Here is an 18524-nt window from a genome sequence, read left to right as displayed (position 1 = left end):
ACGCGGGGTGCCATGCACTGACTCACGGATCATGCATAGACTCTTTTATTTCTTTAGGACTCAAATTTCACTCAGATGGGGCCAGGCTGGGGTCTGGGGACCCGGCATGGCACGAGGCTGGTTCGGGTCTGCTCGAGCCCAAGGTGCCCTTCTCAATCACGTACAGCCTCTTGCTCCGGCGCTTCTTGAGCCCCTCGATGTATTGCCGCAGCTCCTTGGTCAGGAAGTGGTCCCTGCCGATCCCTAACCGGTAGCCTAGGAGGAGGGCAGAGCTTGGGTCAGGGCATTGAGCACCGGAAAGGTCTCCCCACCAGCAGGCCCCGTAGGTGTGGTTTGAAGAACTGCCGATGATTGGGGGTAGCAGCAGCTCAGGGCACTCAGGTCTGTGTTCGCTTGGGAAACTTTTGACTCTTTAAGGGTGCTGAGTGTTAAGGTGGAGAATGGATGAGATCAAGGCTAGGGAAGACGTTGCAGGCCTGAACTAGGACGGTGGTAGCGAGCAGTTTGCCCACCTTCTGGACCAGCCATCCACTCTAAGCCATCAGTTGGCCCTCTGTCACCTCTGTGCTTTCGTACCCGAGCAGCAGAAGTTCACCCAAATAACCCACTGTCCAAAGGCGCCTCACAGCCAGAGGGAGTCGAGGCCACACCAAGCCTGTCATCCCACTGAGCAGGTGGAGAAACAGCCACAGAAAAGCCTCCCTTAGCTAGAGAGGGGCTGTGCCCAGCCTGGAGCCAGGCCTCTGACCATCACCAAATCCCCTCCTGGGTCTTCCTGTGCCCAGTCCCTTAGCTTTGAACTTTTATGGGGGCCCTTGGAATACTTATGAGTGCCAAGGGCACTGACAAAACATAAGGCAGCCTGAAACCCCACCCCCCGGGCCCCAGCCCTGCAAAATCCACCAGAAGCTGTGGTGGGAGCTCACTCCAGAGTGCGTCCGTGAGGATTTCCAGAACTTCATTCTCCATGAGTTCCATCAGGGGCAGTGGCAGCTGGCAGGAGAAGCAGCAAGAGGTTTAGGCGTCCAGGGGACTTCATCTCTGCCCACAGATAAAATGCCCCACCTGCTCCCGGTGGCCCCCAGACCCCCTAGCAGCCTGCCTGCCACTCCACCCTGCCAGTCACCCCCAACTGGCCTATCCCCTACCCCACTGAAACTCCCAGTCTCCCCGGCCCCTCCAACCCTGTTCTGCTGCTCTGCCCAGTAGGCTTGATGGGGTATGTGCTTCGCAATATCGAGCGATGACCTTGAAGAAGACTTTTCTGGGAAAAGAGAAAAAAGGGTCAGTCATCTGCAGACTCCTGGGCCTTCCCCGGAGCAGAGGAGATGGGCAGGCACCTGGTGGGAGGAAGTGGCCTTCAGAGATCTGTGGCTGGTGCAGCTTTGGGGTCAGCATGGGACAGAGGTTACAAGCCTGGGCTTTAGAGCCCCCCCACCTGATTCCAGTTTTGACTGCCCCACAGTGTGGCACTTAGGACCAGTGACTGACACTCTCTGACCCTCAAGTTCTTCATCAGTAAAATGGGGTAATAAGAATAGCTCTTCATGGAGGTTGTGAAATTTGTTTTTTGTTTTTTTATTTTTTTTTTATTTTTATTTATTTATTTATTTTTTTATTTTTGAGACGGAGTTTCGCTCTTGTTACCCAGGCTGGAGTGCAATGGCGCGATCTCGGCTCACTGCAACCTCCGCCTCCTGGGTTCAGGCAATTCTCCTGCCTCAGCCTCCCGAGTAGCTGGGATTACAGGCACGCACCACCATGCCCAGCTAATTTTTTGTATTTTTAGTAGAGACGGGGTTTCACCATGTTGACCAGGATGGTCTCGATCTCCTGACCTCGTGATCCACCCGCCTCGGCCTCCCAAAGTGCTGGGATTACAGGCTTGAGCCACCGCGCCCGGCTGATTGTGAAATTTGAAGGTGACAATGCAGGGGAAGCCTGGTGCCTGGCACACAGCAAGTGCTCAATATGTGCCCATTGTTACATTGTTATTGGTTGTGATTCTCTGATAAAGTGGGTTGTTGGGGGTGCCAGACAGTGCTCAGCATGTGGCAGGGGCTTAGAAATTGTAATCAGCAACTGACTAATGAAAAGATGAACACCTCCTCAACCAGCGCAAATCCTCAGACAAGGAGTTAACTCTTGCAACTGGCCAGATGAGTCCATTAAAAACACAGGTTTTCCTGGGCATGGTGGCTCACGCTTGTAATCCTAATCCTTTGGGAAGCCAAGTGAGACTAGCCTGGGCAACATGGCGAAATTTTCGCTACAAAAAAAATATTTTTAATTAGCTGGGCAGGGTGGTGCCGGCCCATCTTCCAAGCTTGGAGTGGTGGGGGTGGTTGGGGGTGGTGAGGGTGGCTGAGGTTGAAGGATCCCTTGAGCCTAGGAGTTTGAGAGACTGCAGCGAGCTATGATCACAACACTGCACTCCAGCCTGGGTGACAAAGCAGGACCCCCATCTCTAAAAAAAACAAAAAAAACCTGGGCGCAGTGGCTCAGGCCTGTAATGCCAGCACTTTGGGGGACCAAGATGGGTGGATCACTTGAGGTCAGGAGTTCGACACCAGTCTGGGCAACATGGTGAACCTCCGTCTCTACTAAAAATACAAAAATTAGCTGGGCGTGGTGGTGCGCGCCTATAATCCCAGCTACGCGGGAGGCGGAGGTTGCAGTGAGCAGAGATTGCGCCATTACACTCCAGTCTGGGCGACAGAGGGAGAGTGTGTCAAAAAAAAAAAAAAAGAAACAAGCGGTAGGCGGGAGGATCCGTTGAACTGCAGTGAGCTATAATCGCACCACTGCACTCCATCCAGCCTGGGCGACAGAGCGAGATCCTGCCTCAAAAACAAAACAAAAAAACCCGCAGGTCCTACCACGGGGTCTTTGCGCAATTTATTTGGTGCGTCCTTCCCGGGACTCGGCGCGCGACGACCGAAAGGCCTGTTGCAACGCCTGCCCGGGAGGGGGCGCTCCAAGAATGCCTGGCGGGTTTGAAGGGCAAAAGGTGCGCGCTGGCGCCTCTCCCAGGGAATCCTAGAAACTCGGGTCCCATCAGCTTCCCCCCCCACCCCCCCGATTTTACAGCTCCGGACATGGAGGCCCTGACCAGCCTCTTGCCCCGCGGGCCTGGCGAGGCCGCACTGACCCGCCTTGATCTCGGAGGCGGTGTCCTCCTTCCCTTGATTGAGTTCCATGGAGCTGCTGCGGCGAAGCTTCTGGCCGGCCTTGTCCTCCTCGTCCACCGGGCGGCGCCCCTGGCCGTACCAGCCGCGGGTCTGGCTGATGCTGCGGCCCTCGGCGTCAAAGTTCTCGCAGACGTCAGACAGCTGCACGTTCAGCTCGGACTGCGACAGCGTGGCCGTGGTCCACAGGTCCCGAATGTCGCCGCACACTCTCTCCTTCCTCTCCTCGTCCGAGCCATGGCGGTCCGAAGACTGGAGAGACACCTGTGGGCCACAGACAACGAGAGAAGCCGAGGGTCGCGGGTGGCTGGGGGCGGGGATCTGAGCCGGGCCCGGGCGGGGGCCCCGTCGAGCGTGGGGTTGGGTGGGGGCTGCGGGCAGCCAAGGCTGAGTGAGAAATGGCGCCACAGCCCGTGTCGGACCAAGAGTGGGTTGGGAGCTGACAGCGTAAGGAGGCACGGGGAGAGGTCTTACTTTCGAAGGCTTTTCCTCCATGGCTCTGCCCCTGCGGACCCAGACGCCGCAGGCCTCGGGACGAGAAGGAGGGGTCAACGCTCCAGGAACAGGGCGGGGCAAGGTCTGGCTCCGGGAGAGTTCAAACGACAGCCCTCCACGCGAGAGGCCGTTTTCTCTCCCCTGCCTCAACCCCCTCCCCGCCCCCCGCCCCCCCCCCCAGTGTGCGTGCCGAGGCTGGAGACGCGAGGCCCATCCCGGCTGATCCCCACGCGGGACCCGACCCAGCCGCCTCCAGGCAGAGACGCAGGCCTGAGCCCAGTCGAGAGGGCCGAGACCTGACCGACCTGGGTGCCTGGGACCCTCGGCCTGGGGGTCACGGGAGGCCAGAGGTGCCCCCGCGGTGGCCCGAGGAAAGCACTCCCACACCCCACTCGCGTCCGGGAGCGCTCACGCCCGCAGCGGTGCAGACCGTTTTCATTTATTGATGCAGGCTTTGAGGCACAGTCGTGAGGTGCTGTGAGGGACACGCCCGCCCGGGACAGCGACATAGAAAGCCTTGGGGGGTCTGGAGATGGATGGAAGTGAAGGAAGGGCCGGGCCCGGGGGGCGGCAGAGAGGCAAACGTCGCCTCCTCCCCAGGCTTGAGTCCCGTGGAAAGAGAGCTCTTTGGTCAAACAAGCCAAGCATGCCGGGGAGCAGGAAAGAAGCCCTTGCGAGGCCCGGGCCGGGGATCCTGCCCCTACACCGGCACGTCTTTGTCTCGGGGACGCCCGGGGCCACGGGGCCGCACGGGCTTCCTGGGGGGATTGGGGCGGCGGCGACCCCGCGGCGCGCGGGGCAGCGGGCAGCCGCGCTCGCTCTGCGTGTCCGAGGACTCATCGATGAAGGCCAGGTTCTCGCTGGGATAATCCAGGGCCGAGACCGTGGGCGGCGAAGGGGGCTGAGCCTTCTCCGGGGGTGAGGGGGATCGGGGCCTGACCAGCGGCTGCGCTGGACAAGGCGGTGGAGGCAACAGTGGCCGCTCCTTCTCCAGCGGAGGGGCTGCGGGCCCAGCTCGCTGGGTCACGCGCGCCGTCACCGTGCCAGTCCAGCTGGCAGCCTGCGCCGTGAGGCCACCCATCTGCACAGAGAGGAAGCAGCCCTCGACTGGCGCTCTTAGACTATCCTCCGAGACCCCCGGGAACCTGCCCCTTCACCAGCAGGGATCAAGCCCCAACCCTCCTTTCTGCCTGGTCCTCCAGCCTCAGCCCAGCCCCCAGCAGGGTGGCAAAATCCAAATCGCCCAGCTAAATGTGAATTTCACAGAAACCAAATTTTAGCGTGAATATATCTCCTGCAATTCTTGGGACATGCTTATATTAAAATTTTATTATTTATTTGAAACTCAAATTTAACTGAGCTTATTTATTTATTGAGTGAGTGAGACCAGGGCTCACTCTGTTCCCCAGGCTGGAGTGCAGTGGTGCAATCATGACTCACTGCAGCTTTGACCTCCCCTGGCTCAAGTGATCCTCTCACCTCAGCCTCCCATAGCTGGGACTACAGGAACACACCACCACTCCAGGCTAATTTTTTGGATTTTCTAGAGGCAGGGTCTCGCCCTGTTGCCCTGTCTGGCTTTCTGCATTTTTTATTTGCTAAATCTGGTAATCCTACCCATGAGGGCAGAATTAAAGTTACCCACACACGTATACCCCTGTGTTCCCTTTGGGGCACACACAGAGGCTCACTCAGCTCCTGCCTCAGGAGCCCAAGCCCTGGAAGGGAGACAGCCTGCTCGACCCCCTGCTAGGGTACAGCACATTTGCACCACAGTGCGCAGGCGCAGTGCCACCCCAGGGGTGCCTACCTCTGCCCGAGTGCGGCGGGACACTACTCGCAGCCAGTTCCCGATGGTGGTGAGCACCGAGGCGAAGTAAGCCAGGCCGAGCAGGATCCAGAACCACACCAGCGGCTGGTAGGCTGGAGAGTCCTGCCTGGGGTCCGCGCCTGGGATACCACCAGGGAAGGCGGAAAGAATTGGACTTGGAACAAGGCTGTGAACCCGGGTTCACGGCCCTCCCTCCAGCTCCTGGGGAGGACCTCCCCTCCCTAGGTCAATGGGCATGTGCTTGAGTGTGTAAGTGCAGGCAGGAACACGAGTGGTGTGCATGAGTTGAAAGTATACAAGATGAAAGCGTGCAAGAAGGGACACCCCCGTGCAAGAATGTGACACGTGTGAGGGGTGCATTTAACATATGCGTGAGCATGCATGGGACTCAGGCAGAGAAGAATGTGAGGGTGCATTGAGGCACTGGCATGTGTGCAGGAATGTGATGGATGCAGGAGCCAGAGCAACCACATGGGATTTGGAGGGAAAGGCCAGAGTGCAGAGCCCCTGAACAGGAATTACGTAGATGGGCAAGTGCAGCACAAGAAGGGCGGCCTCACCGGCCACATAGTCGCCGAAGCCCACGGTGGTAAGCGTCACTATGACAAAGTAGATGGCCTCCAGTTTGCTCCAGTCTTCCATATAGCAGAACACGAACGTGGGCGTGAGGACAAAGAGCAGGCAGCCGATCAGTAGGAAGAGCATCGCCGACAGCACTCGCACTAGTTCCGGTGGCACGTGCCACTTCTGCGGGGAGGGGCAGTAGGCAGGACCCAGGAGACACCAACCATCCCCACTCCCATACTCCCCACTCCCGCCCCCCAGGAGCCTGTGGGGGGGGGGGGCTTATGGTCTAGGGGACGTGCTCATGTGCCAGGGACGCGGGGAAGGGTAGCCAGAGCCCAGCACAAGGGCAGGCAGGGCATGGAGCAGCTCACCAGGAAGATGGCTTCAATGTGACCGATGCCACGGCGCAGGGAAGAGCCCAGCCGGTCCCCAACCCCTGCCAGTAGGATCCCAAACAGCGGAATCCCCACCAGCGCATAAAAGATGCAGAAGAGGCGCCCAGCATCTGTGCGCAGGGCCACATTGCCATAGCCTGGGCAGAGGGGCGATGCAGGAAGTCTAGGGGCTGCCTGGGACCCCTACGTCTCCCTGCACCTTCCCCCAAGAGGAGGCTCCTTGCCCGCCCCCACATGCCGATCCCCTCCCCCACCGATGGTGGTGATGATGGTCCCTGAGAAAAAGAAGGCGCTGCCCAGGTCCCAGGCTGAGTGGCTGCTGTTACCGGTCGAGTTGGTTTCTGGGTCTGCACCCCCTCCCAGGGCATCAGCCACCTCCTGTGAGATAAGGTGTAGAAGAAGGAGCTGCAGTTTTTCCCTCCTTTTTAGGCCAACTCAGGGCCCCTCCAGTCTCTAGGGTGGCTCCCTCCCTCCTCCTCGGGGTTCTCCCCTATCCTCTGGTCTCCCAGAAGGCAGTCCCTGACGGCAGAAGATGCAAACTGGGTCCAGTCCATCTGCAGGCAAGTTTGTTTGACCTCTACAATGTTTGAGAAACATTTGTGGCATCTGGCCTCTCATTTCAGGCAACAGATTTCCAAATTTTACCATGGTCAGGAGCACAGACCCTGGGACCAGACTGCCTGGGTTCAAATCTTGGTGCTATGGGACCTTGGGCAACTTAACTCTCCGGCCTCAGTTTTGACATCTCTCAAATGGGGATGATAGTGACAGCATCTGCCTCCCAGATTTTTTGTGAACTTGCAACAAAGGAAGCACTGACTGTTCCTAAGTTAGCAAGCAGTGCCCACACCGTGTGCTTCCGGCTTTCCAACCCACCACTCCCATTGCACCTATGGAAGCTGAATTTGAGTCCCTTTCCTTAGAAAATCTCATGAAAGCTAGGGACTTTCTCTCCAGGAAGGTGTATACGTCATGAAATTTTGCTTCCAACGTTTAGGAAGTTCATAGGCACACACATAAACACAAACATCACACCCCTGCCGAAGTCCAAGCCAAGCCTTGCCACTGCATTGTAAATAATATTTAGTGAACACCTCTCAATAAGTATTACTTTTTTTAAGGCTAGTCAAGTGAAGCAGTGGGAGTGGAGAAAGAAGGAAGAAATCTGTAACTGGTTATGATCAATTAGTTGTAAACACCACTGTACTTGCACCAGCTGATACACATTACTAAATGAATATAATGTCTCTATTTGGACTTCTCCCCCTCCCACCAGCATGCGGATCCCGTGGGCAGGGTCTATTTGGAGAGTTCTTGCCCTAAGTGAGAGGAAGTCAGAGCAGCTCTTCTCCAAGCAGCACAGAAACAAGGCGTAAGAAGGGAGTCTGTGGAGCATGTCCTAAAGCACCTCTTCTCTCCCTGACTGCAGTCATCATTAGCAAGACTCAGTCCAAATTAATCCTCCTAATGTGGCTCCTTAACGCCCTTCCTGGTTCCCCACTCCCTGCCTAAACTCCCCAGCCCAGCATTCAAGCTCTTTTTTTTTTTTTTTTTTGAGACAGACTCTCGCTCTGTCACCGGGCTGGAGTGCAGTGGTGTGATCTCAGCTCACTGCAACCTCCCCCCTCCCTGGTTCAAGCAATTCTCCTGCCTCAGCTTCCCAAGTAGCTGGGACCACAGGCACACACCACCACACCCAGCTAATTTTTGCTTTTTTTTTTTTTTTTTTTTTTTTTGGAGGTGGAGCTTTGCTCTTGTTGCCCAGGCTGGAGTGCAATGGCGAGATCTTGGCTCGCCACAACCTCCACCTCCCAGGTTTAAGCGATTCTCCTGCCTCAGCCTCCTGAGAATTTTTGCATTCTTAGTCAAGACTAAGATAAGATGCATGTTGGCCAGGATGGTCTTGATCTCTTGACCTCGTGATCCGTCCACCTTGGCCTTCCAAAGTGCTGGGATTACAGGCATGAGCCTCAAGCCCTGGCTTCGAGCCCTTTTTTTCAATCTGGTTCCCACCTTCCACTCCCAGTCTTCTCCCTGGGACTCCAATTTGGCACCCCATGTTACAGCCACCCTTCACCCCAGATTTTCTGAGATATTTCCATTTCCTGTAATAATTCTTTTAAAAAGCAAGAAGAGAAATAGCTAATTAAAAGTGATTAAATACATATTTTGCAACACTTTTCCAATAAATTCATGACTTCAGGGAAAAATCCTTTGTCATTCTGTGTGTTCTAATTTTTCCTTCAGATGACTAGGCATCTGCTAACTCCAAGTTCTGCAAAACAGCCCGGAACTTTCTTGCTTCCACGCCTTTGCCCATGCTGCCTCTCCGCATGGGCGTCTCTTGCCCCTGGTCTCTTACACTCTACCCCTGTTGCCTGGTGCATTTGAATCGCCAGCTTCTCCCTCAGGCCCCTGCCATCCCCCCCCCTCGTCCCCAGCACCTAGCTCAAGGCCCACACAATTGGTGCTTAACAGAAAAACGGAAACTTCCTCTCCACTGAATCCTATAGTGATCTCTCTGACCAGGGATCTGTCCCCTCACCGAGATGTGACACCCTCCGAGGCAGACCCTGTGTCTGATCCACCCCAATATCCCCTTGGCGTATAATACTACAGCACCTAGCACACAGTAGGTGCACAATTGCTGCACAACTAATTCAGGGCGTGACTCTTACTGTGGAAGAGAAATAAAGCTGCTGTCACCCCACCCTTCTAGGTCCTGTCTCTCCTTCTCTTCCTTCTTCTTATCCAGGAAAAAAGCAATTCCATTGTGAAGACAAACTAGGTCAGATTCCCTCCCTCCCTCCCTCTGCCCTGTCGTCCAGCCAGACACATTCTTCCCAGGCCTCTCTGAACCTCCGATGGCATTCTGGAAGTGTCAGAGACAATGCTGGGTGGTCTGTGTCCCAGCCCCACCCCACACTCATCTCTGCCCTGAGTCCTGCTACTTTGGGAATCAGCTGGAACACTGAGGCCTCCGTGCCAACAGCCCCACCCTCCACAAAGAACAGGCAGGGAACAAAGGGTACTGTTCAATGTCAAGTAATAGACATGAATTTATTAAAGCTAAATCTTAATTTTTTTGAATGACAGTGACTCCGAAATCAGAGAAAGCAACAGAGGCGCTTGCCTGACTGTACCCCAGAAGGCTGCAGCCCAACACTTTCTTGAGTCACTGGTTGGAGGCCGACCAGAAGTGCCTCAGGGAACCCTGACACGCCCCACTTCTCCCCACAAGGTAAGCATGCATCCTGGGGGGAAGGGGTGCCTGACCTGGCATCCCAGGTGGCAGGGATCCTGGAACCCTCTGAAATCATCTGCATACGTTCATATGTACACTTCTCCAGGGGGAGGGGGTGTGTTCACCGTGTTCTTGGCTTTTCTAAGCCACGTGACTCCAAAAATGTATGGAGACCGGTGTAAGTAGAGTTGCCAGATTTAGCAAACAAAAATATTGCACGGATGGACTTGTATTAAAAAGGTATTTGTGGGCCAGGCACAGTGACTCAGGCCTTCAATCCCAGCACTTTGGAAGGCTGAGGTGGGTGGATCACTTGAGGTCAGGAGTTCAAGACCAGCCTGGCCAACATGGTGAAACCCCGTCTCTATCAAAAATACAAAAATTAGCCAGGCTTGGTGATGCATGCCTGTAATTTCAGCTGCTCAGGAGGCTGAGGTAGGAGAATCTCTTGAATCTGGGAGGGAGAGTTTGCTGTGAGCTGAGAGTAAGCCACTGTACTCCAGGCTGAGCAACACAGGAAGACTCCATCTCAAAAAAAAAAAAAAAAAAAAGGCATCTGTGGTTTAACTGTAATTCACATTTAAATGATAGTCCTGGATTTTATGTGGCAATCTACACCGGTGAGACCTGTGCAAATGTAACATTCTCTATGGCCATTCACTCATTCATTCATTCACTTCCCCCTCATCCCACCTCCATCACACCCTGAAGGAGACATTCTCAGTTCCCAGTCCTGTGCCAGGCTCTTCAGGGAAAACAAATGACCCCACAGCTGCCCTATTGAAAACACAGAGACCTGGACCCCAGCCTCTGCCCCACAGCCTCCCGCTACACCCCGACCTCAGGGATCCTGGTCTGAAAGCAGCACCGGCACAGGGTCTCACTGGCACCCAGCTAGTGCCAGGGGTGATGGGTGACAGCTGAAGGGGCTGTGGCTCACCCACGCACCTTGATGAGGAGGCCCAGCTCCTGGTCGCTCACACACGGATGGGCCCTCAGGAACTTCTCTCGGACCTCCCCCAGCTCCCTCTGGGCCTGTTGCTCGTGGGGCTGCTCCAGGGCCCGGAACACCAGGGCACCAGACACCAAGTAGAGCAAGACCAGTGCCAGCAGGGCCAGGAGCGTGGTGCTGCGCATGGCGCGCCCAGGGGCTGGGCCAGCTCCACTGCCCGCCTGGAGGGGCTGGGCGGGGGGCTCCTGGGGAGCTGTCGTCACTGCGGGCAAAACCAGGGATGCTGGGGTCACTGAGTTGGCCTGACACCCACACCCTCCTCCTCGATCCCCTACACACCCGAAGATCCAGAAAGCCCCCAGCCGCACTGTCCCCAGCTATCCCTCTGGCTGGACACACCCAGCCCCCTCCCATCTCCGGCCTCCCCCTTACCTCCGCTGCCCGGCTCCCGGATGAGGGAGGAGAAGAGGGCACCGGGAAGGGAAAGGAAGGCGAGTGGGAGGCCGAAAGAGAGCCTAAGCCTGCCTAGGGGGAAGCGGGGCGAGCAAGGATATGTGGCGAGCTTGGCGGGGCTCGGGAACTGGCCCTCAAGGAGGAGGCTGAGGGGGCGCGGAGGCGTTAGCAGAGGCCGGACCGCGCAGGGCGGGGACAGGGGAATGGCGGGTCCCGGCTCTCCCGCTGCGGCTGCGGCAGCATCTCCGCGGCTTCCCCGTCCCCTCTCGCCTCGCTCTGCTTCCCGGCTGTCCCTCCAGGGTGCCCCCGCGCCCCACCGGGCTTTCGAGGAACCCAGGGGCGGGTCCTGGCCACTGCGCACAGGCTAGGAGGGCTGCGGGAGACGCCCAGTTCCCAGAAGAAGCGGGGCAGGGGTCCTCAAAGATCACACCGGGGCGGCAGCCACCGGGACAGCTGTCAGCCCGGGACAGCGGGCGGCGGCGCCCACGCGCACACACGCCCCGGCACGCGCCGCCCCGCGCGGGCACAAAGACCCGCGCGCCCACGCTCCACCCCGAGGCTGCAGCGCCGCGCCGCCCAGCTGCACGCACGCACCCCACCTGCACACTTCGCAGACGCCCCGGCACTCCCGGCCCCCACAGGCGTGCGGGCCTCGCCAGGGCACCCAGAGCCCACGCACATGAGTGCGGACACTCGCGTGCAGACGCCAGACCGCAGGGCCACCGAGCAGCGCCCGCCGCTCGCTCCCACCGCCTCCCCCGCGTCCGCACAGCGACGCCTGCCTCGGAGCCTGACGGGCGGCGGGACCCCGGCCACACCACTCCCGGAGGCGCCCACACGTGGGAGGTGGGCACCCCACCGGCCCGTCGCCCCCGTGTCGCCCCTGTCCCGGAGTCCTGCCCGCGCCCCAGAGCCCGCCCCGCACTTACTGTCTGCCCCGCTGCGGCTGCGGCTGCGGCCCGGGCTCCCGCACGGCCTCGCCGGTGCCTACTGGGCCGCGGAGGCGGCAGGGGCGGAGCGGGCGGCCGCCGGGGCTGGGACCCCCCCTCCCGCCGGCAGAAGCCCCCCTCTTCCCGCAGTTAACCCCTCCAGTGCCGCGCTTCCCTCCGTGCCGCGCCCTCGCCGCCGGCGCCGCCCCAAGCCCTTTACCTGCGGCCGCCCGGCTCCCCAGTCCCGGCCAGTCCCGGGAGGTGGGTGGCAGAAGAGCCGGAGAGGGGTTCCAGCTGGGGTCAGCCTTCTAGTCTTGGACCGGAGCCCAGTGTGGCCAGCGGCAGGGCCCCAACCTGGGCATCAGTTGGCCCACCTTTCCAGACAGGCACCACGCTGATCTGGCATCTCCCAGGCCCATTACCCGATCGAGAAGGGCCTGCATCTCTCCGCCCCTGGGGACAGCTTGGCCCTTGGGCTCAGCACTCATGAGGGAGGAACCCGCGGGACAAAAGGGTGGGGGAAACCCCGTGGGGCCCCCTGGAATTGGCCGACGTGGAGGTTGGGACCCACCTCTGGGGAGTCGCTGCTGGAGCACTTCCTGCCCCCACTCCAGTTTTTGGCCCTCTCCCTGCTCCCTGGCCAGCTCTCCAGGCTGCTCCCTGCCCCAGCTTTTGGTCCCCACTTCCATGCCCAGAAGTCAGCCCCAGAAGGCTGGAGCTGGAGCTGCCTGCAGATCCCAGCATGGCAGTGGTGCCAGCATCCGCTCTCCCACTGCATGAACACCCAGGCCCTGGCTAGTCCCAAACTTGCCCCACCCCGTTCTCACCCACTTGACAACCTCTGATCTCTCCAAAGGCCCTCTGGTGCCTGCTGGGGTCCTCAGCCTTCCTGGTGGACGGCATTCAGCCTGGGCTTTAAGGCCGACCACCCCCTACTGGTAGGCAACCTGGACAGGTTACCAAACTCTGGAGGCTCCCTGTTCCCACTTGCAGAAAAGGGATGACTGATCATCACTTGGGGGTGCTGTTCTGGGCATGAAGGAGGTCAGTGTTTAGAAATGCTCAAAACAGAGCCTGGCACACACAAAAAGGTGCCCCACAAACGTCAGCAGTTTTCCTTTCAACAAAAAGTGATTGTCCAGCTTCAAGCTGATTCTCTAAGGTCTCAGATGCCCTCTCTGGAGGCCCTGTGGGCCTGGTGCCCAGGATAGTCCCAAGTAAAGGGTTTTGAAGCAGTCCCAGTGATACAAGCCAAGGGAACTCTGAAAAGCTGGGACAACCACTATGTGGGCAAGGGACAGACCCTTCCAGTGATGGACTCCCAACCATAAGACAGACCTGCCACAGCCATGGGAGCAGAGGACAGTGACGGTGCTACTGAGAACAGTGGAGAAGAGGGCCACCTGTCCATCTGGGCAAGCCCACACCCTGGTAGGAAGATGGGAGCTGCTCAGTCACACCAACTCCCCGGCAAGCCCTGGACTCACTCCTGGCTCCTAAAGAGCAGGTTGGGGTGGTGAGAGGGAAACCGGGGCTTCCAGAAAGTCTCATCCCTTGGGGTTAAGACTCAGTCACTGTCAGGCATGGTAGCTCATGCCTGTAATCCCAGCAGTTTGGGAGGCTGAAGTGGGTGGATTGCTTGAACCCAGGAGTTCAAGACCAGCCTGGGCAACATGGTGAAACCCCACCTCTAAAATTAAAAAAAAAAAAAAAAAAAAAAAAAATGAGGCATGGTGGGATGAGCCTGTGGTCTCACCTACTCAGGAGGCTGAGGCAGGATTGCTTGAGACCAGGCGGTTGAGGCTGGAGTGGGCCATGATCGTGCCACTGCACTCCAGCCTGGGTGGCAGAGTGAGACCCTGTCTCAAAAAACAAAACAAAAAAAACAAAAACCTCAGTAGCCATATAACCACAGTAATGTGGGGCTGTGGGGCCCAGCAGAGGGGCCACGTCCCCTCACCAGGAGACAGAAGGCTTCCTAAAGGAGGTGACAGTTGACACAGGTCTTGAGGAAAAAGTAGGAACTGCTCAAGTGAAGAAGGATCTGGAGTGAGCGGGGCAATTCTGGGCCGGGAGAGCTTTGAGAACAGAGGCCTGTGTGGTCTCCTTCCCACCTGCGGGTCCCTCCTCTCCCAGCCCACCAGGCTTGGTGGGGTAAGCAGCCCCTGAGCAGCCCAGCAGCCCGCTTCAAGGGCCAGTGTCTGCTCAGCCTTAGGCCAAACAGGCAAAAGTGAGGGGGCACATGGCGGATGACAGACAGGTACACACTGTGGGGTGCAGACACTGTTTATTGAGTGGCAGGCACAGGAAAGGTAGCTGGCTCCGGTGTGTAAGAGGGGGTGGCAGGTCATGCCAGGGTGCTGTGGGCATCTGGCAGCCAGGGCCACGCCCCCATCCTAGGGGGATGGCACAAGCTCACTATGACAGGAGCAGCAAGGAGCCAGCCAGAGGAGGGGGCAGTCACAACCCCCAGGATCCTGGGCAAGAAGTGGCAGACGAACTTGGCACAGGGGCCTAGGGTGAGGGGGACTGGGGCCTGGGTATTCTGTGGGGAGAGGGAGGGGGATCACGTCTGTGGGGTGGAGTAGAGACTGTGGTGGTGGCCGCCTGGTCCTGGCACCTGGGAGAAGAGTAGAGGAGTGGTCTTCGTCTGGCTGCCCCCATACCAGCCCGGCTCACGCCCGATGGTGCCATACCAGCTCCCAGAGCCTAGGCTGCCCGACATGCTGCAGGCAGAGAAATCAGGTCAGTCTCAGGACAGTGACCAGGGCCAGTCACAAGAGCTGCAGGAGGAAGAGAGGGTCAGAACACAACCCCTGTGACCTACACCTTCGGGGCTCAGGCCAAAGTGCACCTCTAGGCAAGGGGTGGAGGCTTTAGCAACAGAAACCGAGGGCACCTCACCTAGTACAGATGGGGACGCAGAGGCCATGGCAGGGCTCTCTCAGTCCCCCGTAGCTCAATGGAGCCAGGCAGGGGTCCGGGGGTGCTGAGGTGGTGCCAGGGCTCCTACCTGGTGCTCTCACCCCGGCTGTGCTCCCAGGAGCAGCCCTCGTCCTCACAGTGCCCAGCCCGGTCGAAGAAGTAGGACCGGGAGGCAAAGACCTGCCCGTTGAGGATGTGGCTGGTGCTCTGGGGGAGGAAGCATCGATACGTACTCCTGTCCCGCACTGGCCTCCCACACCTGTCCCCAGACCCCAACCCCAGGATTCCCAGCATCTGCCCCTCTCCACCAGCCCCACAGAGGAGGGTGCAGACCCTTACCAGGTCCTGTGGGGGCCGGTGCACCCGGAAGAAGCCCACCAGCAGGGTGGTGGGCAGCAGCTCCCACACGAAGAGGATGAGGCCAAACACCAGGTAGCCTTTGTTCCCCAGGTCATTCACCAGGTCCGCCTGTGGGAAGGCAGGGGCTTGTGCCAGTCTGCAGTCACACCAAAGGGGCAGTGGGACAGGGCCCGGGCCAGCTGCGGCCAAGGTCCCACGGCTACTAAGGAGGCGGCAGACTGCGTATGCCCACCTGATCAGACACATTGTACCAGTCGTAATCAAAGGTGTCCAGCCGGCTCTGGGGGGCCAAGGCCAGTGCTGTCAGGTTGTAGCAGGCCCGGCTGGCATACAGCAGGACCATGGCACCACCCATGGCGGCTGCCTGGCACACACTGGTCCCCTGGCACAGGTAACAACAGAGGACTCTCAGGGACAGAAGGCTCCCAGCTGCCTTCTACACCCTGAGAACCGCTGCCCAGAGACCCCAAAGGACACCTGGGCATCAGTGCTGTGGCCCTACCTTGGCCTCCAGGTAGATGCTAGTGGAGGGGGCCCGCCTGGCGACGAGGCAGAGGCAGGCAGCAAGAGACAGCGCACAGATGACGAACAGGGAGTCGCTCACCAGCACTCGGACAAGCAGCAGGGCCCAGGGCTGTGCCCGGCGCCGGTGGGAGAGCACAGCACACAGCACGTTCACCAGCAGAAAGAGCAGCGAGGCCCCCACAAAGGCCCCTCGGACGGCCAGCCTGCAGCCACAGCACAGTCAGCCCGGACCCTCGGCACTCACCACCTGCCCCACCTCCTGCAGGAAACCCCAATGTCCACCACACTCAGAGCATCAAGTCTGAGTCCTGTTCCTCCACTCTTACAGATGGGGAAACTGAGGCCCACAGAGGTCAGAAGGTGTACCAACTGGAGTCAGAAGTCTCGGTCTGAGCCCCAGCTCTGCGGCCTTGATCCTGGTGCCTTACCTGGCTGGGCCTCAGTTTCTTCATCTCTCGAGGGAGGATAACTCAGGGAAATTGTACAAATGAAAGATGGCTGGAAAAGCTCTTTATAAATCGTAAGACACTGGATAAATGACGGGTGCATTGGGGCCCAAGGTCACCCAGGAGTGCATGTGGCTTTGGTTCTTCCATGGCTGGAGCCTCCAGGTTACCCTCCACAATGGATGACACTGGAACCCTCTCCCTCACACTACCACGACCATTCCTATTCTTGTGCCTTGCAGATCTGCAACGCCTCTGCTGAGCCATCTGTGCCAGGTGCTTTAACTTTTCCAAGCTCTTCCACAGACATTCCCTGGGTTCCCCTTGTCTCAGCCCTGAGAGGTGGGAAGGGATCTATATGGGACTGTCCCCTGCCCCTGACCTGGAGGCTGGGCCCACCAGTGTCCCCAGTACTTACAAGCCTCGGCTCATCTCTGGCCGACGCTTTGCCTTGGCCTTGAACACCACCTACGAGCAGAGATGCCCTTCACTCCTGTGGGTCCTTGGGGCTTGCCACCTCCCACCCCCCACCCGGGACCACAGTCGGTTACCTGGGCAAAGTAGAGGTTCATAAGCGTCAGGGTGAAGAACTGCAGGCAGACAGGGCAGCAGTAGAGAAGCCAAAAGGGCAAGGGCCCCAGGCGGTTGGCTCGGGGAGTATCTCGGAAGTAGAAGGAGAAGAGGGTGGTACGCAAGGCAGCCCAGAGCAGACAGAGGGCCAGGAACACGGTCTGATAGCTGAGACGCTTGTGCCCATACAGAAGCACCAGCCAGAGCTGGGCATAGACGGAGAAGAAGAGCAGGGCATACAGGGTGGTGTAAGCGGCTGTCAGCCCCAGGGTCACAGCAGGTGGCAGCGCAGGCACCAGCCCGGCCGCAGGCACCAGGCCAGACAGGTTACTCTCCATGTCAGGGAGGGAGGCCTGAATCCCGGAGACAGAGAAGGAAGGGTTGTCGGCGGGGCCAAGGAAATAAATACGGACGGGTGGGAATTGCAGGGTGCAGAGAGGGAGATGGGGCGCTCAGGAGGAAAGAAGTTGTGGCTGACAGGCCTCTCCTCCTCAACAGAGAGACCCTTGCCCTTGGAAAACACGGGCAGCCTGGGCCCCAGGGCCCTCACTCAGGGGCATGGAAGGGCAGTCTCTTCACTCCAGGGCAGATCGGATGAGGGTTGGTGGTGTCTCCTCCCCGGGCCTACCCCAGAGCCAGGGATGGGGGGATGCAGAGGCCCAAGGAAAGGAGTCCCTGGCCTGAATCGCTCGTGTCGTCCTGGCTGGAGGGGGAGAGCCGGCCGATGCCCCTTGGCCCAGGGCAGCAGCCGCCAGGGGGGGCGCCCAGTGCCCCGCTCTCCCCCTCCCCAAGTTGGGGGAGGCTCTCTCCTCCAATAATGCGGATGGGGAGGGCCTCTGCCTCTGTCCTCGGAATTCTCGAAAGCTGCCCCCGCCCCACCCCTCCACCGCGTCCACTCTCCAGCCTCAAGGGGCCGGAGGAAGCGGAGGCCAGGTCCTCAGGCCGCTGCTGGGGGAGCCGGCTCAGATCGTGGGGACCCGGGGCTCCGGCTCCCCGGCTCCCCGGCTCCCGCCGCTCCGCCCCCTCCTGCGCCTGCGCGGGCGCCGTCCGCTACGCAAATTGCGCAGGGCCCGGGCTGGCTCCGCAGTCTAGCGCCGCACCCGGCGTGGAGCCGTTCGAGAATTGGCACGAGCTGCGCCGCTGGCGGGCGCCCGGGGTTACGGGAGGCGGCAGGCGGGCGGCCGAGTCGCGGGGGCCGTGCCGCACACAGGGGTTCCCTGGGTGGGCCGTGCCCCGGGCCGCCAGCCTTTACGAGTTCGCGGGGCCGCCAGTTCCCACGCTTCTCTCCCCCATCCCCAAATCGGGGTCTTGCCTCCCGGTCGGGGACAACAACGAATCCCAGTCCCTCGGTCTCTAAAGAAAACTTCCGCCCATAGCCAAGATGGCTCCCGGGCCCCGCCCCCGGGTCTGAACCCGCGGAGCCCCGAATACCCCGCGCAGACCCGCCCCCCGCCCCGGCGCGTACGCGGCCCCGCTCACCTGGCCTGCCGCCTGCCGGGGGCGAAGCCCCGCGGACCCTACGGTCCACCCTCACCGGGTCCCCGGCCCTCCTCCCGCGCCCGGGCAGCCATCCCAGCCAGGGAGAAGGTTCCCTCCCTTATCTCCAGTGCCCCCGAGATGGCGCGGGAGGTGTCCCCCGAGGCG

General features: G+C 59.4%; 3 protein-coding genes across 7 annotated transcripts; all 3 read right to left on the bottom strand.

The window, feature by feature from the left end:
- Positions 1-29: 29 nt before the first annotated feature.
- On the bottom strand, positions 30-3840 carry CATSPERZ (catsper channel auxiliary subunit zeta). Its single transcript, XM_039470983.2, has 5 exons — positions 3663-3840; positions 3152-3452; positions 1185-1264; positions 927-993; positions 30-255 (listed from the first exon to the last, which is right to left on the bottom strand). Exons 1-5 carry the CDS (start codon positions 3681-3683, stop codon positions 68-70), a joined length of 657 nt encoding a protein of 218 aa, XP_039326917.1. The 5' UTR covers positions 3684-3840; the 3' UTR covers positions 30-67.
- Positions 3841-3864: 24 nt separating this feature from the next.
- Positions 3865-13046, bottom strand: KCNK4 (potassium two pore domain channel subfamily K member 4). Of its 4 annotated transcripts, none has more exons than XM_003937654.4 (7): positions 12626-13046; positions 10669-10934; positions 6731-6854; positions 6453-6613; positions 6075-6261; positions 5494-5633; positions 3865-4764 (listed from the first exon to the last, which is right to left on the bottom strand). In XM_003937654.4, exons 1-7 carry the CDS (start codon positions 12741-12743, stop codon positions 4384-4386), a joined length of 1377 nt encoding a protein of 458 aa, XP_003937703.2. In that variant the 5' UTR covers positions 12744-13046; the 3' UTR covers positions 3865-4383. The 4 variants fall into 4 exon arrangements, with proteins under 4 accessions (XP_003937703.2, XP_039326916.1, XP_039326915.1 ...); XM_039470982.2 differs by having other exon boundaries at positions 12275-12697; XM_039470981.2 differs by lacking the exon at positions 12626-13046 and adding an exon at positions 12055-12147.
- Positions 13047-14324: 1278 nt separating this feature from the next.
- Positions 14325-18439, bottom strand: GPR137 (G protein-coupled receptor 137). Of its 2 annotated transcripts, XM_010348244.3 has the most exons (8): positions 18360-18439; positions 16862-17233; positions 16729-16778; positions 15842-16067; positions 15572-15721; positions 15319-15447; positions 15068-15186; positions 14325-14780 (listed from the first exon to the last, which is right to left on the bottom strand). In XM_010348244.3, exons 2-8 carry the CDS (start codon positions 17216-17218, stop codon positions 14621-14623), a joined length of 1191 nt encoding a protein of 396 aa, XP_010346546.1. In that variant the 5' UTR covers positions 17219-17233; positions 18360-18439; the 3' UTR covers positions 14325-14620. The 2 variants fall into 2 exon arrangements, with proteins under 2 accessions (XP_010346546.1, XP_010346547.1); XM_010348245.3 differs by lacking the exon at positions 18360-18439 and having other exon boundaries at positions 14672-14780; positions 15081-15186; positions 16862-18287.
- Positions 18440-18524: the final 85 nt, after the last annotated feature.

The sequence above is a fragment of the Saimiri boliviensis genome, chromosome 6 (assembly GCF_048565385.1).
Source record: "Saimiri boliviensis isolate mSaiBol1 chromosome 6, mSaiBol1.pri, whole genome shotgun sequence".
Taxonomy (NCBI): domain Eukaryota; kingdom Metazoa; phylum Chordata; class Mammalia; order Primates; family Cebidae; genus Saimiri; species Saimiri boliviensis.
The sequence above is the reverse complement of the archived record's forward strand: the minus strand, read 5'-3'. Positions and strand labels throughout refer to the sequence as shown.

Excerpts from the sequence above, each read along its gene's own strand:
- KCNK4 (XM_003937654.4), bottom strand. The coding sequence starts at position 12,743 with ATGGAAGTGGGGACCAAAAGCTGGGGCAGGGAGCAGCCTGGAGAGCTG. Across the intron at positions 6,855-10,668 it reads AGCTGGGCCTCCTCATCAAG|GAGGTGGCTGATGCCCTGGG; the intron begins GTGCGTGGGTGA and ends CTTATCTCACAG. Across the intron at positions 6,262-6,452 it reads ACATTGAAGCCATCTTCCTG|AAGTGGCACGTGCCACCGGA; the intron begins GTGAGCTGCTCC and ends CCCTCCCCGCAG.
- CATSPERZ (XM_039470983.2), bottom strand. The coding sequence starts at position 3,683 with ATGGAGGAAAAGCCTTCGAAA. Across the intron at positions 3,453-3,662 it reads TGGAGGAAAAGCCTTCGAAA|GTGTCTCTCCAGTCTTCGGA; the intron begins GTAAGACCTCTC and ends TGTGGCCCACAG. Across the intron at positions 1,265-3,151 it reads CGCCTCCGAGATCAAGGCGG|AAAAGTCTTCTTCAAGGTCA; the intron begins GTCAGTGCGGCC and ends CTCTTTTCCCAG.
- GPR137 (XM_010348244.3), bottom strand. The coding sequence starts at position 17,218 with ATGGAGAGTAACCTGTCTGGCCTGGTGCCTGCGGCCGGGCTGGTGCCT. Across the intron at positions 16,068-16,728 it reads CCAGAGATGAGCCGAGGCTT|GCTGGCCGTCCGAGGGGCCT; the intron begins GTAAGTACTGGG and ends CTGTGGCTGCAG. Across the intron at positions 15,722-15,841 it reads GCATCTACCTGGAGGCCAAG|GGGACCAGTGTGTGCCAGGC; the intron begins GTAGGGCCACAG and ends TACCTGTGCCAG.